This window comes from Canis aureus, chromosome 1 (genome assembly GCF_053574225.1).
Source record: "Canis aureus isolate CA01 chromosome 1, VMU_Caureus_v.1.0, whole genome shotgun sequence".
NCBI classification, from domain to species: domain Eukaryota; kingdom Metazoa; phylum Chordata; class Mammalia; order Carnivora; family Canidae; genus Canis; species Canis aureus.
The window spans coordinates 19,597,043-19,623,877 of record NC_135611.1 but is presented as its reverse complement, the minus strand read 5'-3'; the positions used below and the strand labels follow the sequence as shown (position 1 = coordinate 19,623,877).

Genomic DNA, 26,835 nt, shown 5'->3' with positions numbered 1-26,835 from the left:
TTGGTATGCCTGGAACTGGAATTCAAGAACAGGAGAGAAAAAATGGGAGAGAAGTAATATTTGAAGAGATAATGGCAAATAATGTTTACAACTGTTAAAAGACATTAAGTAGAAGTTAAGTAGAAGTTGTAGTAGCATATTATGGGGTTTATAACTTGTAAATACAATGTGACAACACTACCACACATGATGGAAGCTAAAGAGAACCTTCGTGATTCAACTTTCCTGTGTTTTGTGAAATAGTATGTTAAATCTAAGTGATACATTAGGCATATATAATGCATTCCCTAGAGTAGCCACTAAAGAAAGAGAAATTTATTATTTTTTAAAAATATTTATTTATTTATTTATTTACTTACTTACTTACTTTTTTACTTATTTACTTATTTATGTATGAGAGACACACACAAAGAGAGAGGGAGAAGCAGGCTCCATGCAGGAAGCCTGATGTGGGACTCGATCCCGAGTCTCTAGGCTCAGGTCCTGGGCCGAAGGCGGTGCTAAACCTTGAGCCACCTGGGCTGCCCAAGAAAGAGAAATTTAAATTGAATTATGAAATTTTGATTGACACATAAAGAGGCAAGTAAAAACAAAAAACAAAAAAAACAAAGAAACACAAAAGAACTAAACATAGACGGGACAACTAGAAAACAACAAAATGGCAGACTAAATAAATCATATCAATCATCAATCTAAATGTAAATAGAATAATTCCAATTAAAAGGCAGAGATTGTCAGACTGGATTTTAAAAGACCCAACTCAATGCTTTCTAGAAGAAAAATATTTTGAATACAGAAATAGATATAGTGAAAGTTAAAAAGCTATGCTATTCAAACAATAAGAGGAAAACCGGAGTGACTAGATCTTCAGACAAAATAAATAAACCTCAAGACAGGGAGTATAACCAGAGATATACAGAAACATTTATGATTAAAGGGTCAATTCATCAGAAAGACATTATATATATGTGCTTAAGACAAATATACAATCATAGTTGGAGTTTGCAACACTATTTCCTCAGTAATTAATAAAATAACAAACAATAAAATTGTAAGGATGTAGATGAACAAGATTGCCAAGCATCTTGATTTCATTGATATTTCTAAAAAATACCAAACTCACAACTGAAGAATATATATATTTTTAAGTGTACATGGAATATTAATCAAGATAATTATGCTGGGACAAAAAACAGATCTCAGAAAACTCCAAATGATTGAAATCTTAGAGTATATTCTCTTACAAAAATAAAATTAAATTAAAAAAATTTTAAAGATATTTAGAAAATCCCCAAATATTTGGAAATTAAGCAATATATTTCTAAATTACTCTAAGTGAATCAAATAATAAATTATTAGAGAACTTTCAAATATTTTTAATTGAATGACTTAAATTAAAAACAATTTGTCAAAAATTTTGGTATTTACCTGAAGCATAGCTCAGAAGGAAGTTTATAATTTTAAATGCTTATATTAGAAAAGAAGAAAAACTCCTATTTTATAGGAGTTTATGATCCAAGTTTTATATTAATAAGGTAGAAAAAGAACAAATTAAACACAAATTAAGTAGAAACAAGAAAAAAAAGAGAAATGAATATATTAATAAAATAAAAAAATAACAAAGCTAGATGTCCATTCTTGGTAAGAATAATAAAATATATCACCTCTATGCAACATTGATTTACAAAAGAGAAAATTACCAATAATGGAAATGAAATGATCTTTCAGTCATTATAGGGTAATAAGGGGATATAATGAACATTTTTATGCTGCTAAATTTCACAACTTAAATGAAAGACAAATTCCTTGGAATAAAATTCACCACAGTGGACACAGTGATATAGAAAATCTCAATAATTCTAATATCTATCAAATACATATTTAAGAATATTCCACCAAGGGACGCCTGGGTGGCTCAGTGGGTTAAGCATCTGCCTTCTGCTCCAGTCATGATCTTGGGGTCCTGGGATGGAGCGCTGCATCTGGGTCTCAGCTCAGGAGGGAGTCTGCTTCTCCCTTTTCCCCTGCCCCTCCCCCCAACTCTCGTCGGTGCTCCTGCACGTCTCTCTCTCTCTCAAAAATAAATTAAAAATCTTCAAAAAAAATATTCCACAAAAAAACTGGTGAGTTGTCACATTTAAACAATAGACAGTATAATCCTGATATTAAAACCTAACAAAGAAATGACAACATAAGAGTATAGAATAATAGGGATCCCTGGGTGGCGCAGCAGTTTAGCGCCTGCCTTTGGCCCAGGGCGCGATCCTGGAGACCGGGGATCGAATCCCACATCGGGCTCCCGGTGCATGGAGCCTGCTTCTCCCCCTGCCTGTGTCTCTGCCTCTCTCTCTCTCTCTGTGACTATCATAAAAAAAAATAAAAAAAAAGAAAAGAAATAGACCTTTAAAAAAAAAAAAGAGCATAGAATAATATCCTTCATAAGTATAGACACAAAAAATCCTCAGCAAACTAATTTAGCTAATTTAATCCAGCAATACATGAAAATAATAATACCTCAAGACCACATGCAGTTAATCCAAAGAAAACAAGGTTGGTTTAACATTTGAAAATCTATATTATTCACCATATTAACAGAATAAAGAAGGCAATACACATAATCATCTCAATAGATGCAGAAAAAGTATTTGGCAAGATTTATCACCACTTAATTTTTTTTTAATTCAAGCAAATTAGAAATAGCAACTTCATCAATTTAATAATGGACATTGTTCAAAAATCTACAACTAATAATTAATAGTGAACACTAAATGTTATCCTTCTAAGACCAAGAACTAAGCAAAGATGTTTATTCTCACTACCTCTATTCAACATTGTACTAAAATCCCTAGGCCATTCAATAAGGCAAAAGAAAAAAAAAAAAGAAAGAAAGAAAGAATAAATAAATAAATAAATAAAAGATACAGTCTGGAAAGGAATAGTTTAAACAGACTCAATTTGCACATAATGATCATTTACATAGGAAGTCATAAAAAATCCATTTAAAAATTACTAAAACTGATAAGGAGTTTGGGAAAGTGCCAAGATTACAGGGTCAATATACAAAAATTAACTGTTCTACTATACAGTAATAACAAACAATTAGAAAATAAGATGTTTAAGAGGAGGAGCTAAGATGGCAGAGGAATAGGGGAACCCTAAGCTTGCATTGTCTCTCTAACCCAGCTAGATAAATATCAAATCATTCTGAATACCCAGGAAAATGAAATGTTTAAAATTCCATTTGCAATAATGTCAACAAACATCAAATAGCTGAGAGTAAATCTAATGAAAGAAGCGCCACTACACAGAGAACTATAAATCATTGGCTTGAGAAAGTAAAGAAGATCTAAGTACACGGAGATTGTGTGTATATGTGTATATATGCATGTATATATTATGTATAACATATATATACTGTTCATAAATTGGAAGACTCAATATTAAGACATTATATTCTAGGCAATCCAACCATAAAGCATTGGTTTGTTTAGAAATTGATGAGCTGATTCTAAAGTGAAAATGCAAAGGATCCAGAATAACAACAAAAAATCTTAGTTAAGAAGAAAGTTGGAGAAATTATACTACCTGACTTGGAGACATACTACAAAGCTCAAGTAATCAAGACAATACTATTCACATAATAGCAGACAAACAGATCTATGGAATAGAATGGAGAGTCCAGAAATAGGTTCATTCTTCTCAACAAGAATGACAGAGCATGGGATCCCTGGGTGGCGCAGCGGTTTGGCGCCTGCCTTTGCCCCAGGGCGTGATCCTGGAAACCCGGGATCGAATCTCACATCGGGCTCCCGGTGCTTGGAGCCTGCTTCTCCCTCTGCCTGTGTCTCTGCCTCTCTCTCTCTCTCTCTGTGACTATCATAAATAATAAATAAAAGAAAAAAAAATTTAAAGAATGACAGAGCTTTATAACCGTAAAAACAGCTAATTCCTGAAGTGGCATACATATATTAGAGTCCCAGTGACAATTGCATTAGGGTGCTCTTACACCAAGTATGTTGGACCAAAGTTTTCAGCATTTCCCAAATTCAGTGGGTTCCATATTTTGATGAGTAAGCAACAAAGCTTCCTGTTAAATTCTGGATTAAGAATTTTTAACTTCTAGGGGCACCTGAATGGCTCAGTCGGTTAAGCATCTGCCTTCAGCCCAGGTCATGATCTCAGGGTCCTGGGATGGAGCGCAGCATGGGGCTCCCTGTTCAGCAGGGAACCTGCTTCTCCCTCTCTCTCTGCCACTCCTCTGCTTGTGCTCTTTCTCTCTCTCACGGTCTCAAATAATTTCTTTTTTTTTTTTAATCAAATAATTTCTTAAAAAAGAATTCTAACTTCCAGAAAAAAATATTAAGTAAGCCAAAATGTGAAGATCCAAACACCTTTCCTTTGCAGTTGCTAGATTCAGTCAAAAAAATCAGATGAGGTCACTCCTATTTACTTCCGTACAAGGCTATCCCAGGGATTTGAGTTGGCCTATCCACTTATATCCAGGCTCCCTGCCATTGTCCTTTTTGAGTTAATAATGCCCATCTTTACATTGAAAAAGTCCTCTGCAGTTAAAGCTGAACCAATGCATAAGCATTCCTAATGCTGTCAGTGCGCTGATTCCTGAGAGAATTATGTGGCCAGGGAAACGAAACTGTTACACTAATTTTACTATCCTTGGTCACAGGAAGACTATAGGGATCTAGTGAAGAGACTGTTACTCAGAAACTCAAAACAGCGATAAAATGACTTACGCATTCAATACTACCCTATAAAAATACAAACCTTAATTACTAAGAAACTTAAATGACCCATCCAGGAATTATCTGACTGAGGAATTATCTTTGTGAAATAAGCAACTTTTAAGAGAATAAAAGCAGTCATGAAAGAATGTTCTAGAATGACAGATGGGACAAAATTTATAATTACAAACAAAACACAGGAAAAAAGGCACCTGATTATAAGGAAGTACTAAAGCCTTTAATGACAACTTCAAAGCAGTGTTTCATATTCTTATGGAATGTTGCCATCATCTCCACGCCTTGCTAATTGTCATGTAAAACTGTGTTCAATGGTAGACTATGAAGCTTCTAAATTTCTTTGCCAGAAGGGTTTCAGAATCATTCTGTCTGCTGACGCCCCCTTCAACCATAGGATTATTAATATAATCAATGATTCTAATAATTAAGCGCTACAAAATTGTTTCCACAACTTAATGGGTTGACAATTGGATATGTCTACTAATTTCAATATTTCTACACATGATGATGACTACTCTCTTTTTAACATTCACGATACCAATCCTCCTGTTTTCCCTTCTAACCATTCCTGGTGAACATTCTTTTTAGGCTCGTCTTCTAATTCCTTGGTATTTATTCATATTCCCTAGCATTTGTTCCTTAGTTTCCTTCTTCCCCTTTACATTCCCTCTAGAGACTCCCATTCATGTATCTATTTTTATTTTCATCACCTAAATGACTCCTAGTTCCCTATGGCTAGCCCTAGGCTCTAAAACCACATTCCTGCCTATGTACCTATGACACATCCCCACCAGAAAGCCAAAAAAGCGTTTCAGATATACCGCTCAAGACAAAACCATACTCATTGTCCCCTCTGGACTTGCTGCTTTTCCTTGGAACCAAGATTTCTACATCCAATTGTAAAAGTGACACACTTGTGAGTCAGTGTGGGCTCTTCTACTACTTTCCCCCTCCCAAAAACTAAGAATAGTCTGATCTCTTTCACGTGGCAATAGCAGCTTCCAGTCAGTGTCTACTTGCTCTTCCAGCTCCAGCTCCAGCTCCTTCACCTAAGAAACCCTCTATTTGTCATTCTATGAACACAACATGCACTTTTCCTTTACTACTGCTAAGTTATCTTCCTCACCTTCCTAAACTGCAAATTCTACATCTCTTAGGCCTTAAGTATCTCTCTTCTCGGAACCTGACAATTTGTTCAATATTGATGATAGAGTTATAAGCAACTTTGGTTTGGTAGTAGGGGAAAATCCTTGCATTACTCCTCATAAACTAGTAAAGCAAATAAAACTACAAATAATTATGGTACTGTTTGCTAAATGCCAGGATGAAACAACCACAGGCGCTACGGCAGCAAGAGGCATACAATCATTGTGTGTTAGCATTACTGGTTTTGCTTGGACTGAGACGGGTAGGTAAGTAGGAATTTGTCAGGTAGACCAGTTAGGTCAGAGGAAGGCCTTAGATACCAAGGTACATTCTGAGAACTGCTAGTGCTGACAGTGAAGGAGTAAGGTAGAGGCCTGGAGGGAATGGCATTATGAAGACCTCAGAAAGGCAAGATGACTAGCAGCCATATGGAGGGCACATTATAGAGGCGAGGTCAGAAGGAAGGAGACAGTTTGGAGGCTACTGCATTATGTCCGGCAGAAACCGTAGCCTTTTAAAACAGCAGTGAGATGGGACTAAGGGTACAGGAGAAGCACCCTTCTTGCAGATACAAAGTAACACATTTAACCTTCATTAAACCTAAAAGGTAATGTTTCTATTTTTACACAAGTGGACTCAAACTCCTAGTATGTTACGTGCTCAAGATAACACAGCTTACAAGCAGGAAGAGCAGATTCAAACTTCAAAGATCATGCTCAAGTAACATAATGTGCCAATATCTCAAATGCATGTCCAAGTATAAATCAACAAATCATGTTTTCACAACTAATTCTGGTCTGTTCGACTTACCAGAATTAATTCCTAAATAAACTTTTTTTTCCCATCTATAAGCCTCGCAAGTGTAGAGGAAGGAGAAAGACCTTAGCAGGTTTAGGGTTATAGATGGTAAGCTTTTAATAGTATTCTAGGCTCTCTGTAATTTTAGTAGTATATCCAAATTCCAAAGTTACTTTATGGACAAATTTGGTTACATTCTCCCAAGTAATAATTTTGCATGGGCCACAAAGTCTAAAAGTAATCTTACTAGCCTGTAAAATCTCCACTCTGCCAGCTAATAGTGCTGGGCATGTAAAAAAAGTATTGATCTAAAAATAAAGTATGTTTTAAATGACATCACTATTCTTAAGCAATATAGGCTTCATTGGGAAATAAACATTATTTTAAATTTCATTTGCCTGTTCATTTTAACATGCTATATGTTAAAAAACAGACGTGTTTGGAAAACTTTTAAACATGCAGAATAATACATCTAATAATGGTGTTAAGCTAAGAGAACATAATGCAATGTTCCTTCAAGGTTTCCCTTCAGTGATCAGTGAATGGATTTCTTATTCTAAGTTACTTTTCTTTCAAAGAAAATTATCTAAGGTTAGAAAAGACCAATTCCATGTATATCACACAAAACCCAATCTACCAATTTGAAGTATCTGAATATTAATACAAGCAACATGGAAGCCCCAAAGTTCTTTTGTTCTCTAATGTATGACAAAGGAGATGGTTTAAGTTGCCTAACTCAATTCCAGTGCTTTCTTACTTCAGAATTAAAGATTTATTGTAGACATTAAGAGGGGCACAGGAAGATCTGAACTATTTAGGTGTAAAAGCCCTCCACCCTCAACATTAAGTATATGTTTTTTTCATTGAATTAATAGCAGCCATTCATAAAACGCTGGGGCCAAGTGTGCAATACCTGCACTGCCCTGCAAAAGCTGCAAAAAAATACAATATACATCTCCAAGTGGCACACAGGTTTCAACTCACATGTCAACTCCAATAGATGATGTAGCTACCTCCATTATGAGACTGGGGGATAATTTGGCCAAAATAGATCATAAAGGTCTGCCATGGGCAAAAGAGCATGTGTTACCCTTGACCTCAGCCTTCTCTTGCAAAGCTCTGTACTCAAATACTCTTGTTTCTACTATGGGTTATTTCATTATTGTTTCAAATCAGATAATGCATCCTGATGTGAAATATGACAAAATATGTAAATTGAGGGAAAAGTTTTGTGGGGTGCTTTTTTTTTTCCCTGCTATGTCTGACAAAACAAATAACATAGTATTAGTTTTCTAGAAAACACTATCTCAGGAATGGTTTTGGTTAAAATAACTGGGTGTTTTCAAATGTTCTTTTTTATTCACCTGGAAAATTCAGCATACATATATATATATTCCGTGTGTGTGTGTGTGTGTGTGTGTGTGTATACCTACACACACATACACTGTTTTAGGAGAAAACAGCATTTCAGCTTGATGATTTAAGTAATATCAACTATGTATGTTTATTTGTAAAATTTCCCATAGTGAAACATGTTATAGTTACCTATAAACATTCACTTTCACTATTTACAATTTTGAGTAATCATGGAATGTTTGTATAATGCAACCAGTTGTTATAGAAAAGTCACATAAACAATATAAATCTGATACCCAATCCTTTATACATACGAAATTACTTTCACTTGGTTTTCAAACTGTCAAGTATAAATAGGATAAGGTCAGCAATACTTAAGATGAGGCACTTTAACAATTACCCAAAAAGGTTAAGTGTACAAAAGTGTAAAACAAAACTCTTGATATTAATCATACCCCTAACTTCAGACGTGATTAATCTGAGATGGTCTATATTAAGGAATGTTATGAACTCTTATTTCTTGCCCTTCCCCCTCCATTTGACCCAAGGCAAGTAACTATGAAATACATAAGTATATAGACATCATCACAGGCTAGTTAATGTGCTCACATAGAAAGGAACTAAACACCATGTATTGACACTAAGGGTTTTAGAAAGTGACTATTTTAACACAAATACTTCTGCATAATTTTTTCCCATAAACATGTACAAATGTATTGGTCTCTCAAAGGCAAAAATGCTATCTCAACCATATTCCTAGACAAAAATGCCCTCAAAGGTGTTAAGTGAATCAAAACTAATAGTCTGTGTACTCTTTTCAAACACTGAATTTCTAATATTCAGAGAAATTAAAATTAAATTTTAAAAATAGAAAAATGAAAAAATTAAATTTACCAATACTTTCTAGATTACTTTTAATATTTAAAAAACTAATAATGAATATTTTGTTTTGCTAGACTTTTGTGAAATACCTTTCATCATATAATTTGGCCAATTCATTTTTAACCTTAAATCATGTTCTCTGTAATATTAACGTTGCATCTTTTGGTAGTTAATAAATACTTGATTAAAAAATGTTAATTACTATTGCTGCATTAATTCACAATACTGTCTTTTCCCCCATGGTCAGATTTCAACAGTAAAGAAAACAGCAGACTCAATTTTTTAAAGGTCATCCAGAAGGAATTAAAATCTGTGGTTCCATTAACAGTTTTAAGTGAGAACAGTTAAATTCTCATTAAACTTGTTTATTTCTGGTAGATTATAATTTGAGTAATTTCTATAGCCCAGATACCCAAATGTTTAATAAACATATGGGTTAGCACTCATCTTAACATACTTAGCTGTTCCAAGTCCATTTCTGTGTGTGTATAGAGCACACACGCACTTCTTAATTCCCTAAAACAGTCTTGCTCCCCTAAAGAGAAAAACTGGCTTTTAATATGCTACCAGACACATAAGTCTCTTCTAAAATCAGAAGTGGGCCAATTTTCAAATAAATGAAGAAGAGAAAATAGTTATTAGAATGACAAAATTTAAGCTTGGCAAAAGTAGTGACTTTTATTTACAACTGCATGTATCAAGATTACAATAAAAACACTAGTGATACCATCCGAACAAAAGCAATGATTTATTGGTAATGGCAATGAATGGAATATTGACAGTCTCTGATGAGAATCAAGCAATTATCCAGGAGCTGTAGATCTGATTGCATTATGGTCTTCCAGTGTCTTTTGTACCTTAGTGGCTTTCTCCTTTTTTGCCAACTACCTAGAAAAACAAAAATAACTTTACATGTACATCTTATTTATTTAGAAATATGTGTTACTTTCAAAATAATATTATTAATTGGTAATCATCTTTAAAGCCTGGCATTAATTTTTATCCCCCCCCCCTTTTTTTTGGGCATGCAGTATATATTTTCACTGTTGAAACTAACTGTGACCTTCCCTTTCCTCCCAGCCTCAAGGAATTAAAAATAAAACACATGCAGGCTATTTTTGGTTTCCCACACTGTTTAAAGGAAAAGTAATGCAATTTTTCAAAACAAGGTTGACAGTTTAGAGAAGTTAATAAAAGGATGATGCTATATGAGTGAAATATATTTGGCAAACTATTTTTAGGCAATTAGAAATCAAATGTCGATCACAAAATACCCTAGAATTAAAAGAGAATGCTAAACTTATGTCTAAATGCCCAAGATGACAGGTTTCTAGACTTTTCTCTCAATATGCAGATATGTAATGAAAAGAGATTAAAAATGACTAATTTTGCGTATTTTCTTTTTTAAAAAAACATAAAGAATAAATCTTGTTTCTGTCAACGATTAGAAATATTCTCCATTGGAGGGCTTTAAAAATGTCCTACTTGGTATAAACGTGGCAGCATAAAAATGTAAGAATACACTTGGTTTCTACCAACAGTGCTAGAAAACAAATCCTCTGTAGGAAGGTTCTACAACTATGTTTTAAGCAAATAATTTACTAAAACCTGACGTTTATCATTAGACAATATATTCTCACAGCAGAAATGCCTCTAAAGAAATCTACCTGCAAGCTATAGAATATATATTTGTATACAAAAAGACTTCTATGTACATTTGTAAATGTAACTTTCATATTTTAACAGATTCTGTTCCAAATGGTAGTCTGAATCAAACAAAACTCATAAAGGTCTTCAGTACATGTCGGGTCTAAAACAGAACATGGCCGGGTCAACATCATTCATGAGAGAAGATTATAAAAACCCTTCCACTTAATTCCCAATCACATGTCAGGCATGCTGTTTTCCCAACCTTGAGGAAAACCAGTTTCATTACTTTAAAAGATCTCCTCTCTACTCTACAGAAACTATGTGTTAGAAAGCCCCAAAAGCCAGAAAGTTGCTAAAGAGATAGTTTCATAAAAATATACAAATAAGAGTAAAATATTCAGGGCTTAAGAGCCTTCTTAAGAAAGAAGGGGAGGCAGTAGTATTTGTATCACTAATGAATTTAAGCAGATACAGATTGAAAGCATTATTGATCATTATTATCACTTGGGAACACACAAAACACAGAGCTATTAGATAAAGCAAAAAACAAAAACTAATATTAAAAATTAAAATTTTAGCAGATGTGATACAGAAGACACAAGTCTGCATACTGTTTCACAGGTTGATAACTCTCAACTTTCCAATGTGTACTCTCTGTAAAAAAGAAGAAATTCAGCATTCCAATATGGATGTTCTCATCCCAAACATTTTAAAGAAACTATTTTATTCATTTTTAAGTGTTTATATTACACCTCAAACAATAGTCTAGGTACATCAAAATTAGGTGTCAAAAATATTTATTCAGTAAAGAGTCCATTGATCTTCCATGTTAAGAGTTTAACCCAACCTAACATTCAGTCCGTCTTTCAATGCCTTGAGCTCACTTGGGTAGGCAAAGCAGAGGACGTGCCCATAATTAATCAGCAAAAAGACTTTGGGGTGGGCACCTGGGTGGCTCAGTTGGTTAAACATCTGCCTTCGGTTCAGGTCATGATCTCAGGGTTCTGGGATGGAGTCCTGCATCAGGCTCCCAGCTCAGCAGGGAGTCTGCTTCTCCCTCCACCCCTCCCCCCTGCTCGTACACACTCTTTCGTGCTCTCAAATAAATAAAATCTTAAAAAAAAAAAAAAAAAGACTCTGGGGCTGCAGTTCCATTGAGAAAAGAAAATCCATGTCTCTTAACTGCGGCCTAATCAATATACCATACTAGTTCTAGTATAAAAGACGTTGATGAAATTGTTCATATATGATTTCCAAAATGATTCTGTAATTCCCAAAAAATAAAATTTAAACTTTAGATTGGATTAAAACATCCAACTAGTTAAAAGCATTTTAAAAGCATTTACAACAACATTTTATTGCAATATGATTTCTCAAAATATAGTACCAAAAATGAAACATGAGATAGGAGAAAGTGAGAAAATAAAAGTCAGGGAGCAACATGGTCTGATAATGAAATTAAAGCACCTAGTTGCAAGCCCAAAATAAAAAGCAAACCAAAACAAAATGCCAACCGAGACACACAGCTAGAATAAGATCTGAAGAAAGAGATGGTTGAGGAAATCTAGGTAACAAGGCTGATCCAGATGATAGAAGCTGGAGACATCTTGCACCAACAATGGCGAGAACATGGGAAGGGTGAGAGCAGACAGGTGCTAGATGAGCAGAGAAGCAAGGAGGGGAGTAGAGTGAGATAAGGTCAATCTTTATATTACTTCATTTTAAAAAATCTTCTGTTTTTAGTTCATTTGAGTTGCATTAAAAAAGCTGAAAAATAAACAGACAGAAATGTTACAAAAATAGCTGATACGGTGAATGGCCAGTTTAGAAAAGTCTGTTTTTATTACAGTGATGAAAATCTGCTCTGCTTTTCACATGCACCTCATTCCCCAAGAAGCAAGAGCCTCTTCAATTTGGCTCATATGTGTATACTTGTAGGTTATTACTTTTTTATTAAAATAAAGCAATCCATATAAAGAGCACATTTTAGCAAAGAAAATATCGACTTCCAATTAAGATGGCAAGCTTTTCATGCTGCAACACAAAGACTCCATTTACAACAACAAAGAGCCTAAATGTATATTATAATCTGTGCACAACACCTATAATAGGCAAGAACAGACAAGTGGGAGGTGTGTTCTGGTCTACGAGGTCTTAAAAGTATAACCTTTAAAGTTAGAATAGCATGCACGGAGGTCTAAGATTTCTATCCACATCCAAGGTTCATTAGCATTACCTTAGCTTCTGTCATCTTAGTGACATAAGGAGAAGATCAATGATACTCTGAAAACTAAAATTATCTAGAAACAACTCACACAATATAAAAATGTGAACTGAAAATGCAAAACAATTCTATTTTATCATTCTTTAAACCATTTTTTACAGCTTTCTTCATTACACAACGAGGTATCAAAGCATTCCCCTCTGAGCTGATAAAATACATGCCAAATCTATTTTGAAATTTTAAATTCTAATTCCTTTGAAATTCAGACTGATTAAATAAAGTCCTGCACCTTCCCATTTCATGCCTATGGAAAATTCCTATTTTCCCTTCTACCTGGAGTGCCCACTGCTATCTTTTCCTTCACTGCTATCCATTTCGACTCCCAAAGTTTAGTTCAAGACCCTCCCCAAAACATTCTCGTCCTCTCCTAGCCATTTTTGGGAAGAATTAAGTATCTATTGCTGGGCTAGGAAAGCATGAAAATACCCTCTAGAGGAAGAGACTTTAACTAAACTTTGATCAACTTTCCAAATGTTTATATATTATCTTTTAAGAATATAAACTTGCTATACAAAGGGATTATACATCTAGCATAATACTACAGAGACAACAAGTACCACACCATGTAACTATTATTTCCTTTTTTAGAAACCAAATTCATTTATAATTTTTAATAAGCGACTCTATCTATACAAAATCTAAACTGGCCAATTTCAGTTAAACATAAAAAATTTTTTATTGCAATTTGCCTACACTGATGTTGTTGACTTAGCTGAATGCAAAAAGCACTGAAGTATTAGGGGTTTTTTTGTTTTTAGCTTACTTTTGAGGAACAATTCAATCAATGAATGACATAAGTCTCATTAAAAAGAAATTAAATGTAAATTAAAAAGAAATGCAATGTAATATTAACATACATAAAATCTCTGAAACCCCCCCCCCAAAAAAAATCATTGAACCCATTCAAATTTATCAAACATTAAAAGCAAGGGACTAGCACCAAGAAAGGAGTCCATGATAGTATTAAATTATTCCCAAAGCGCTTCTCAGTGTGGTCTAGGCCAGGGGTCCTTGAGGTCCTTTCTGGGAGTATTCAAAACTCTTTTCATAATAATGCTAAATTGCTATTTCTTAACTCTCACTATCTCACAGGTGTTCAATGGAGTTTTCCAGAGGCTACATGATCTGTGATAGCAAATTTGACTGAATGTAGAAGCAGGCATGAGAATGAGAGGGTTCTATTAAGTTAGAGAGCATAACAATTTGTAAAGCAAAAACAATGCTCTTCTTGATAAATTGGTCTTGATGTGGGGGAAATATGTATTTTAATTTAAAAATATTATCTATGTTAACATATAATGAGTTTATTATTTATAAATAATTTGAAATTTTTCGGTTTCAATTTCTTAAAGGGTAAATATTAAATAAATATACCCTACATTAACAAAATCTCTTTTTTGCCCTCAATAATATTAAATAGTGTAAAAGGGTCCTAAAACTAAAAAGTTTGAGAACTATTGCTCTATAGCAGTGTTAACTAAAATTTAAAAAGTATTTAGTTAAATGATACATAGCCAATGTACTAAACAAACACAAATATTCCCAAGCAAGAAAAGTCTAACATCTCTGCTAACCTAAAGATAGTCCAGGAAAGGTAGTTTGGTAAGTAAAAGAGAGAGAAACTAGGCCAGAAGGCATAGGAAAGGGAGGATGTTAAAACCAAAAAGGTGGAGACAGATTCTTCGATGGATGATCATTAATGCATATTAGAAAAGCTGACTGAATGGCAGGCTGGTAAGAAAATGGCCAAGATGGAGCAGTGATCATAGAGAAAAATGGAAACCAAATAGCACGAGCAGAGGTGAGAAGCAGGGAACCTGAGCTGAAATTAATGAATGGTATAGAGCTTAGAGTAGATCCTATGAAGGAATTCAGCTAAAAACAAACTATGCAAGGCAGTTGAAGCCAAATCCAATGACATTTAATTCAAACAGGTAATATAACAAAGCAGGCAGCCCAAACTTCTTTGGTGCTCACACAGTTGCCCGGTACAGCATATCCCATTACATAAAAATGTAGATGTTTAATCTCTGTTTCTTCTGACCTGTCATTATACATGTCAGATATTTGACAAAACAAATCTAAATACGTAATTGTCCTACAGTTCCCAAAAGTTAAGAATGAGACAGGAAGTCACTGTAGTTCAAAAATGAGCAGTTAAAATACCTATAGTCAAGGTTATCAATTCTGCTAAAAGCCAGCATACAATTTTATAAGCTCATCCACAGTTATGCAATTTTATGAATTTTTTTGTAACTGAATTATAATGAGATCTGTAGATACTACCAAAAAGAATAAAGAGTTTTCAGGATGCTCCATGGCTTCAGTTTCCTACCAAGCAGGGGTCTAACTGTTCAGCTGGGTGCCTCTTCCTCCAGACCCTAAGGAAACTTTCTCCCAAATAATCATCTCCAGTTTTAGACTGACTGCCAAAGGCAGCCATCAGAAACACAGCCACACCTACATTCCCCGTGCTGCTGCATGTTTAACCTGGGTACAGCAACTGGGTTCTGCATGGGGGAAGCTCCTGCTAACATTTCCATGATCTGTGGTTGCACTACTTTACAAGTCTCCCTAAGGAACTGTGACCAAGGAGCAGCTGTTCCATGAAGGTACAAAATGTCCTCATTTCTAAGGTTCTCTTTGATCTTATAAATTCTCTGCAACCCTTAGGACTGTGTCTACAAAACAAAACAAAAACGTACATATACATACATATACATAATCCACCTGTTCACTGAAAATGTGCAACGTGGTCCTTAAGCACACAGACATGGTTTAAAGGCATCTCAGTGCAGTAAAACTGAACCCATTCATTTTGATTTAAAATTATTCGTGTGATTTTAAATGTTTTCCTTGGAAACAATCAAAATCTTAATATCAGCAAAATTCTTAAAATTCATTAATAGTAATGATTTTAACTTATTCCTATTTTGACATTATTCCTAACTGCTTTCTATAACCAAACAATTATTTAGTTAAATTACTTTCCTTTTATCTATCTTTTACTTCACTATAGGCAAGGATTTTTTTTTTTTTTAATTGAAGTACAACTGACATACAATGTTATATTAGTTCCAGTTGTACAACATAGTGATTCAACAATTCTGGGCATTATACTGTGCTCACCAAGTAAATATTTTTACCCTGTTATTTGGATACCATTTATTAATAGACACTGTACCAGTACTTATTTTTATTAGAAACTGTCTTTCGTTGGACATCTAAAAATATTATTAGGAGAACTATTGCCCTAGTTGAACCTAAAATTTCATGACATGGTATGATTTTGATTTTTAAGAAATTATTTCTTTAAAATTATATTTTTACTTTCCCTAAATACCATTTAAAACAAACTTACTCGTTTGAAGTCATTCATATTGGTTGCCTGGACTGGAGTACCAATAAAAGTAAAATATGAAATTCTTGTTGTTTCTTCTTCACCTTGATTGGACTGAACAAATATCTATACCCCCCCCCCAATCAAAAGAAAAAAAAAAAAAGAAAGAAAGAATTTTTACATTAATGATTGTTCTTTTTTTCATAAACTGATTTTGTTAGATTATTAATAAAAATGTCTTCCATTCTTTGTAAGGATTAACCCAAACTACATTTAGTCTACCACTGCTATAGGACTATTAATTCCACTGTGGGCCCTGCTGTCTTCACATTCTCCAGGATGTCATGGCAAGACACCCACCAACACAAGTTCAGGATAATTCAGTGTGAGGGTGTGGAGGGGTCACAACTAAATTCCTTACAAAGAATGCTGAACAAGTATGAAATTCATTACAGTGGGCAGACCACTGCTGAAATTTTATTATAATTGGTTTTTGACAGAAGAAAGCCTCTGCACTTCTTTGTTTCTGATAATCATTCATTCATTCAATTTCCTAAAATACTAAAAGAAAAAATAGTATTGGAAATCAGCTCCTAAAACTATATCATAGCCGGCATATTTCTTTAAGCTTGACTCTATACTTTCTAGGTAGAAACTCTGCTCACATGTTAGTAGACAACAGCTTACTTACAGATCCTTTTTCAATATACTGGATTTTTTATATGCTTTAAAAAACAACAATGCAATACTCTAGATGCTGTTAATTTAAGAATACTGCCTCTCTTGATTTAGAAGACATACTTCTTTTTGTTCTCTGATTGCATTAAATCAGTTTTTGGTGTTTTTATAGGTAAGCACAGATTCACCTCAAACTAAGCTTACTAAAATTTCCGAGTCTGTAATAGGTAGAACCAGCTCTCCATTTATTTGTAATGCTCTTTGAAAATTAACACAAGTTTATATTTACAGCTTTTAAAATTCATCTACTTACTTTGATTAGACTTTCTGATCAAAACTGTCATTTTGATTTCAATTTTATCACCAAAAAACTGATAATCATACTTCCTGTGACTAGGTCACGGACTAAAATAAAATAGTTTGAGATAGGACACAGTACACATAGACTTGGGCCTATCTCAAGATAACCATGTACAGTGATTCTCAGTGATGGAGATTATATCAAGATGTTTGGGTTGAAAGGGCTTTTTTTCCCCATAAATGCCTTCCTTCCATCACTAAATATATCAACTGGCATCAATTGAGGATAAGGTACAAACAAAAGTCAGGAAAATATCTGATAACCAATATCTAGTTTAATCTAACCATTTTCATCCATTTCATTTGGGTAGAATATTTCAAATACTGAAATCTCAATTATAATCCTTCATCTTCCTACTAAATGTATCCTGTGAAATTACAGTGAAAATCTCCTAAAGTAAACACATAGCACCCTCTAATTTACAAAAACCAGAATCATTTCATTAGTTTGGAAGGACTGTTCTCAAGGTCTCTGTGCTCGTTCTCACATTTTTTCTAGGTGTTCCACTATCTCCTATGCCCTCCTCTGAAGGACTGGAATGGGAGGGATGGAAGGGAGGAGGTGGTGGTTTGGAGAGCATATGCTGGGTTTCATTACTAAAACTCACAAAAGCAATTAATAACTGCTAAGAAGCAGCTGACTTCTTAATGCAAATTAAGATAATGTAAACGTATTCTTTTAAAAAGTCATTTTTATTGAGCTCATAACCACTACACTATTAAAAACTGTACATTCTAGAAAAATAAATTGGATTTTACAATTATCACTCATCACCCGGTATGAAGGATAATCTACAAATACCTTCAGTTTAAGTATAAAGAATGTTCTAGATTAAATTGTTCATAGAAGCTGCCTAATATGTATAAAGTAAGTAAACTGACAAATTCACAAATTTTTCAAAAAATCAACCTATCCTTCCTCTTTAGGGCATATCAATTAAAAAAAAGAAAATTTAATTAGTTAATTATATACTTTTACTCATTTCAAATCAAGTGGACAAAAACCTACTGTAAAGGACCATTTAGAATCACCTAGGATACTGAAGATAATAGCATGAACTGTCACCCAGAAACGCATTAAATATAGTTAAAATACTCACAGTTACACTGTTAACATTCTGAAACTTAACATAACGAAGTGGGACAATGCCATCTTCTTTAATATCATCCTCTGTTAGTTCCAGAGCTTGAGTTGGTTCACTTCTTTCCGCTTCTTCAAAATCCATAGATCGGGGCAGATTGATAAAAATTTTTACATATTTAGGACCCTGACCTATAAAATGGTAGAATAAAATTAAATGTTAAACCAAACTTGCAATACTTTCCTTCCTTCACCATTACATTCACACTATACAACCAGACACACATCCAAACATATGCACATATCTACTTAAATCTTTAGCAACTTTAAGAAATTCTGAGTATTTTCATAGCCATTCTTTTTTTTATAGACATTTTTTAAATGCCTGCTAGTAGTATATACTAAGTCCTAGGAATACTACATTGAAACACATATGTACATATGCATACAAATATACGAACACAGACTCCTTGTCCTCAGCTATAAAAAATATACTATGATACATGTAATACTACTAGCGAGGAGGTAGAGAGGAGGTAGAGGGAAGGTGGAAACATAGTCTGACAATGTATGCAGGTTAACAAAAAGTTTCATAAAAGAAATTAACATTTGCGCTGGGTCTTGCAGTTGGCAACAACTGTCTATTTGTTATTTAGGAGAAAAGCAGTACCAGTGACAACATTTAGCTAAAAGGAAATTAACTATACAATTGCCAAATTTCATCTTAGGGATTAAGATATGTTAAGTGGTTAGATCACATTTAGAGAATGCCTTAGTCACTTTAACTTCAGGGTACAATCCAAAACCCGTATTTTGTGGCTGATTAAGGAATCTTGAGATATCCATATTGCTTACTCATCTCTAAAGCAACTGCTTTTACAAATACTTTGTATTTTCAGACTAAAGATACAATTTATTAATGAGAAACATTTATAAAAATTTAAAATAACAAATGAGAAGGGAATGCTATCTGGTAAATAGGATGTTTGCTATTTCTCCCAATTATGAAGAAAACAAAACAAAACAAAATCCTAGTCCCCACCTCCCCACTACCTGTACAATCCTGTTTACATATAATATACATAAAGAAGATGAAACTACTAACAGCATAAATAGGAAGATCTAGAACCCCACATATTATATATAATGATAGAAGGAGTGTGAAATATAAATCTCTCCCAGTTCTGATCCTGATTTAGAACAACAGTTGGAAGAAAGAGGTGCTTTGTTTTTAGATTAAAATAAATTTTTTTTTAATTTTCATTTTAGTTCCTAATAACCTCACATTATTTGCATTCATTAATCTCTTTGCTTTGTTCTAGAAACAAAGCAAATTTCATCTTTCCTCAAACAAGGAATATCAATCTACTTTAACCATCTATCTGAGAGAGAGAGCACAAGCAGGGGGAATAGGAGAGAGAGGAGAGGGAGAAGCAGACTCCGCATTAAGCAAGGACCCCACCACCACCACCTACAGGATTTGATCCCAGGACCCTGGGATCACAACCTGAGCCCAAAGCAGATGCCTAACTGAGTGAGCCATCTTGACGCCCCTACCTCTATTATTTAATAAAAAGTTTTACATATGTGCTAACAGGTCCACAGAGCAGAAAATTAAAAGAAAAGCTGTCCATTACTCACCATTATCAGGCCCTTGAAATTTCATTGAATAAAGCTTAACAGGCTGATTAAATGCCACAGTAATAAGTAGCTGTAAAGAAAATAAAAAGTTTCATTTTAAAAGGACTCTTGGAACACCCTGAATACATACAACATCTAAGTACTTAGATTTATTAATTCAATGGCAGAAGGTGGCTCCGTAGCGCAATGGATAGCACATTGGACTTCTAATTCAATGACAGAAAATATTTAATTCATTTCATAAAACCAACATAATACAAAAAAATCAAAGTTTAAAGTAACTTGATTAGACTGACATTTGAGAAATACAATCATCTATTATTCACATAAGGGAATGACAACAAAATTTAATGGAATAAATTAAATTAAAAATATGCATAAGGGGAGGCACCTGCTAGCTTAGTCAGTAGAGCATGCAACACCTAACCTAGGGGTTGAGTTTGAGCCCATCATTGGCGGTAGAGCCCACTAAAAAAAGGTGGGGGGAGGGGTCAGAATATGCATAAGAACCTAAGGTCTTGTGACCTGTAAACTGATAAGCAATCTTCAAAAAAAAAAATCAAACAATTTCAAATTAAAATAAAATTTAAACTATGTATTTTAGTGTATAAGTTTAACGTTTTATAGGATGGTTTGTCAAGCATCTACCCACATCACTTGAAAATTTGGAGACAATGCACAGGTTATGAGAAGAAACTACCCCTTAGATGCATTCTATTATCCAAAACTCAAGACAATAAGACCTTTAATAGCTCTACAGACTAACTGAATGTAGAAGGCCACACAAGGGAGCTGGGATAATGAAACACTGTCAGGATGCCTCTCTCAGAAACCGTGAGTCATTTGCTCAATCTTCTTTCTAGCTGAAATTGTGCCTGATGTACATATCTATGCTTCTACACTAGAAGGAAGATTTTCCTGGCAGGAAGATCTCAGGGAGGCTGTGGTCAGTTCTGATATGCATCATCACATTATATTCAGGGCACCACTGACAAGGAACACAAGTGTAAACAACATTCCTAAAGCTGTTCAGTAAGGTAGCTATGGTTAGAGCAAACATGGAATCTGAATTTATGATTTCAGGATCATTGTGGTCTGTTTGCCTAAGAAAATACCCAGACTACTTCCTTTGGTTATATAAATGCTTTTTATACTTACCTATAATAGTGTGTCAAAAAATAATAAGCATGACACATATAGAAATTTGAACTATAGGTGAAGAAAAGAGAATGGAAAGCTAGAAATAGATCAAGTCAGCAAGAATCTGATATCCTCTTCCTGAAGTTTGTGAACAAGAATCATTTAACTCTTTTAAGAGAAGCATGATCAGATTCATGTTTCTTTTTTTTTTTTTTTTTAAGATTTTACTTATTTATTTGAGAGAAAGAGAGCGCACACAAGCTGTGGGACAGGCGAGATGGAGAGGGAGAAGCAGACTCCCTGCTGAGCAGGGAGCCTGACGAAAAGCTTGATCCAGGACCCTGAGATCGCAACCTAAGCCAAAGTCAGAAACTTAACCAACTGAGCCACCCAGGTGCCCCCAGATTTATGTTTCAGAGGAATAACTTTCATGAGCATGTGGAAGATAAACTGAAATGGAGACAAAGCAGAGACAGTGGATTAGAAAGTAAATTAAGGAAAGTAACACTCAAGATGAAGATAATGATGGCTTGATCAAGGTAGTACTACGCTACTTCCTCTGTGACAACACAGGGAAGTACTGGGAAGTACACAGAGATTTACATCTAGGAGCGAGGACCAGATACACAGGGAGTGCTCCTCTAATTAGTCTCTATTTCTCAGGTACAAATTCATTTGGGTGGGGTAAAAAACAAAATATGGAAGACAGGTCAAGAATGAATATAAGGACTTAAGGTGGTGAACGCTCAATTCATTAGTGGGGCCATTCCAAAATTCTGAGATTCTGTGTAATGCACCTGGCAGTTTGCATAGAATAGAGAAAGGAGGTGGGTCTACACCATCAAAGAAACGGAAACTTACAAAAAGGAAAAGAAGTGGTCATCTGAGGAGAAACACAAAACAATGAGATGGAAACATAATAAAGAACCCAGAGCAGGCATAAATATTGATGATCCCTACAAGCTTTAATTTAAGTATTCAATTACCTGTTCATCACAATCAGATTCCAAGAAGGTCATATCTTTTCGTAAACAGTTGTCAAATCCATGCTCATCACTTTCATTAAGGCATTCACAGCCAGCTTTGTTAATAAAAGGCATTAAATCCATCTGAAAAAAGTAAACCAAGACTTTAGGCAAAGCACTTGGATTTGGTCTAACAATCTAACCAAAATGTAAATACACGATTCTCTCTAGAGTAGGCAATTTTAAAGAAAATTTCTCTTTTAAAATAGTTACTAAAATTTTTACAATAATCATTTCAAATTCTGAAATGAAGGGATTATTCATTTCTATCACTATTAAAGCCAAATCTAGGTTTAGCCCACTTGATAAAGTATCAAAAACTAAGTTTTTAACATGAAGATTATAAAATGTTGGCTTGTACTTTTTTATTAACAGTGATTTGCTGTGCAAAATATGCAAATTAAAATATCCATAAGATCCAAAGAAAGCCGACCTCCCTCTTCTAGTGGTCATGTACTCCTTAAACCTATATCCATAAACAGTTTACATTTAAGATAAATAACAAATAAGGATTAGAACACTTGTTATTATGGAAAATTTCAAACATATATAAATAAATAACACAGTGAACCTCTCGTACTCACCTCCCAGTTACAATAATCAACTCATGGCCACTCATATTTCATCTTTACACCGCAAGCAGGCCCTATCCCCTCCTCCCATTTTCAAATAAATCTTAGACATGTCTTCATTTCATTCATGAACATTTCAGTGTATTCATGAACATTTCTAAGAGATAAGGACTCTAAAACAAATCCTCAATATTATTATAACTAAACCGAGTTAATACTTTAGTCATTAACAGATTTCCATGTTCACATTTCTTCAGTTGTCTCATAAATGTTTTACAGTTGGAAATAAGAGTTCAAAAAACGTACACTGTATTTGGTTAATGTCTCTCAAATCTCCTTTCATCTATGGTCATTTAGCATCTATAGATTTCTAATATTCTGGATTGTGCTGACTGCTTCCCCATGGCATCATTTAACATTTTCCTATCTCCCGCGTATGTGTTGGTGGGTAGTCCTACACCACACCGGAGTTCTGACAGTGGTCATCCCTTCTCCTGGCTTTAATGAGTGTGCCTCTGGTGCTCTCTCATGAAGATTTTATTGATTGCTTTTGGAATAAATGGGTAATGAATTCTGTCAAATGCTTTTTCTGCATATTAGGAGATCAGAATCTTTCTCTAGATCACTGAATTTTGTTTACTAATATTTTCAGAACTTCAAAACAACTGTTCCTAATTGTAACTCATCGGTAGCTTTTTTTGGTGCAAACGTCAAATTCTGGGATCAATGTCATATTTATTTAAAAAAATTTAAAAGTTTTCCCTCTTTATATATAGTCTTCGAAAGTTGGAATAACACTAGACTATCTGATCTTTAAAGATTTGGTAAAATTTCCCTATGAAGTTCCCTTGACCCTGATGGTAGAGGTCTCTAACTACTTTCTCTATTTCCTCTATGGTGATTGGTCTATTTAGGAGTTCTGCTTATAATGGAACTGATTTTGATAAACCCTTTTTTCTAGAAAAGTATCCATTTCATCTACTAAACAAGGACGAATTTTGAAGTTTACCAAGTACTACAGATTATCATTTACACATTCACCTATCACAACGAGTGCTCTATTTTTTTATACAGATACTAATGCATATGTATATCATTCTGAAAGAGTGTATACCATTCTAAGGAAAGCTTTTTAATGTCAAATAATTATGTCAGGTCATTATTATCAATATGGTAAGAATCCATTAGTATAGATCCTTAATTATTCATGGAGTGACCTAAATGCTTTTAAAGCCAAAATGTTATTTTGAATTTATTAAATGTTACGCTGTAGATGTTAACCCTATTGCTCAGGGTAACGCACTGTAGCCAATTTAAAAGCAGCGGGGTGGAGGAGCAGTGGAGGGATAAAGTAGCACTGTAAAGCAAAGTGCCATTCTAGAATTACTCTAAACTTTAAGAACATTTGCCTTGAAAGGGTAGTTTAGACAAATCTTTTAAACACATTTTCCATTCTACCAAGATACCTCTTCAATATTATATCTAGGATTAAGACCCCAAGCATGAAGACAACATTGCAGTCATAGTATCTTAATGATGAAAAATAAACTAGGTGACTTAAAGTTGTTTTAACATTTACTTATCGTGGGACACACAAAACAAGTATCACCAACACATGCATTAAAGTGCTTTGTTATACAACACTCTCTGGGACAAACTGGCATTATATCTGACCTAACTGCAAATTGACATATTCTAGAAATATGCCATTGGAAATAAATAAATACACTACCTATGGAATCAGCTTGCCAATGAGAAAATAATGAGAAAACAATCAGAAAAATCCAGATTGTGGGACATTCTAGAAGACAGATGGTCTCAACCTGCGCTGTACAATAAGATAGCCATTAGCCACATGTGGCAATTTAAAATTAAATTAATTAAAAATAGATAAAAGTTAAAATTTGGGGTCTCAGTTGCACTAGGCATGTAACAAATGCATAATAGAGACATGTACCTAGTGGCTACTCTATTAGAGTGGTATTGGTTTAAACTTTCAAAAAAAGGCAGTCATGAACAAAAGAAAAAAAAAAGGAGACAGAAGTTTCCAGAACACTAAAGAGAACAACTTAAGTGCAATGAATGATCCTTGACTTGATCCTAGATGGAGGAAAAAGAGGTATAAAAAATATTCTGGAGGAGCACCTCGGTGCCTCAGTCAGTTAAGCTCTTGCCTTCAGCTCAGGTCATGATCCAGGGGTCCTGGATCACTTATAGGGGCTCCCTGCTCAGCGGTGAGTCTGCTTCTCCCTCTCCCTCTGCCCCTCTCTCCACTTGTGTTCTCGCTCTCTCTCTCTCTCCCTCTCAAATAAATAAAATCTTAAAATAAAAAAAAGAATATTCCAGAGATAATTAAGAAAATGTAAACATAGGCTATAAGTATTCTGTACCACTGTTAAATTCCTTAGGAGTGACAATGCTATCATGGTCATGTAAATGAATGTTCTTGTTCTTAGAAGCTACAGGCTAATAAAATATTTAGAGATGAACCAACATATTTTGTCCACAGTTTCTTTTAAATGATTCTGCAGAAGGTAAAAGTGTATAAGTAAATATTAAGAAAGCAAAAATAGCAAAATATTCACAACTGATGAAACACAGGTGAATGGCATATGTGTTTGTTGTACTACTGCTCTGTCAAGTGTGTTTTAATAAATTTCATTGTTCTTTTTTGGAGGGGGAAAATCTAACATAAGACACACACAGGAAGTCAGAAAAACCTTTCCATGCTTCCAGTTTGGGTTAATGAAAGATCTGTCTTACTATACAAATTAGAGTCACTTAAGGTTTCATTTCATTTTGATGAACGATGAAAAAATTTGTAGTCTAAAATCTATAGTTCAGAGATCAGAATACTAAAATAGAGGAGTAAGCCTCAAGATTCAGAACATATGCAAATCCAAGCAAGTTCAATTCCAGAGCACTCAGAACTCAAACTTCTGGGCGGGGTAGGAGACTTGATATTGAGGCCCTCTCGTTGCATCTGAAGTCACACTGGGTACACTTAACAAATATGGGAGAAAAGAATGTTTTCAATTTTCCCAATGCTTTAATCAATGTTTTAAAAACTCAAAGTCATTATATTCACAGAAACACTCTTACTTCTGAATAAGAACTGTCATGATTCTTAATGTTATATCATGCTTACATCTATGGCAGTATTTCAAACCCCTCTAAAAAAGATAAGCTTATCCCTCTTACTCTGGCTTCAAATTAGGAGTTCTAAAACTACAGATGTATAAAATCGATAACTGTATAGCCTCTCAGTGTTACAACATAACTGAAAGTCTTTAAAACCAAAATTTTATTTTAAAATTGTCAATACATTTTTGCAATGCTTATACTTAAATTTACTTAAGATACAGGCTTTCACTCATTGACTCTTACTCCCATTAAGTTTCTATCTGTGTTGTGAGAATGACATTCTTAGAAACACATTACCAATCTTAAATATTTAATAATCTTATAGATGTATAGTTCAAAATTTTTAATGTCTGGATTGACACCTGATGGAAAAAATGAAAGTATTTTAATTAATTTATTTTTTTGAAAGTGCTTTTAATAGGTTTTCACACCATATTCATAACATTTGCATGAAAACTAAATTTTTTAACTTTCTTAAAACTTCATTTTTTCCTGCTTATTTCCTACCTGCAGCCAAAACACTAATAATCACACTTAACTGATGTGTAAAGAAGTATCCCTCCAGCTAAAAGCAGCAGGACTGCTGTGCTCATAAGACCTTTTCACGCAAAAACCCTTAGTAAGTAAAGGAAAAAAATTCACAAAGATGTAACCGCAACAGTTACATAAGTCAAATAATTGACTTATGTAAGTCAAATAATTTCCAAAATTTTCCAAACGGTGTCACAACTCTAACTTATACAACATGTTCATACTTTCTAACTGGGTATTACAATTTCAAATTTTTACCTAACACTTTTGTTTTAAACATGTTAATTGTGCCTAACTTAATTAATGCTAGTACCACATGTTAAAGACACTTTTTGAAGACAGAGCACTCAGTCCCCAACACACAAATCTCTCATATTTATCTGACTAGAGAGTCTCTTTATTCAGTATGAATTTAAGGGACTTTACAGAAAGGACTTGTAGCCCATGACA

At 34.1% G+C, this 26,835-nt stretch overlaps 1 protein-coding gene across 3 annotated transcripts in view; it reads right to left on the bottom strand.

The window, feature by feature from the left end:
• Positions 1 to 9,591: 9,591 nt before the first annotated feature.
• Positions 9,592 to 26,835, bottom strand: part of TXNL1 (thioredoxin like 1) — a 32,725-nt gene continuing 15,481 nt past the window's right edge. For 2 of the 3 annotated variants that reach the window (XM_077892005.1, XM_077892016.1), the window contains 6 exons: positions 22,100 to 22,222; positions 19,974 to 20,043; positions 18,352 to 18,524; positions 16,235 to 16,339; positions 11,201 to 11,243; positions 9,592 to 9,827 (listed from right to left, as the gene is read on the bottom strand). In XM_077892005.1, the coding sequence (XP_077748131.1) occupies positions 11,205 to 11,243; positions 16,235 to 16,339; positions 18,352 to 18,524; positions 19,974 to 20,043; positions 22,100 to 22,222 (510 nt within the window). In that variant the 3' untranslated portion in view covers positions 9,592 to 9,827; positions 11,201 to 11,204. The remainder of the gene's footprint in view (positions 9,828 to 11,200; positions 11,244 to 16,234; positions 16,340 to 18,351; positions 18,525 to 19,973; positions 20,044 to 22,099; positions 22,223 to 26,835) is intronic. The other variant, XM_077892015.1, reaches the window with a different exon arrangement.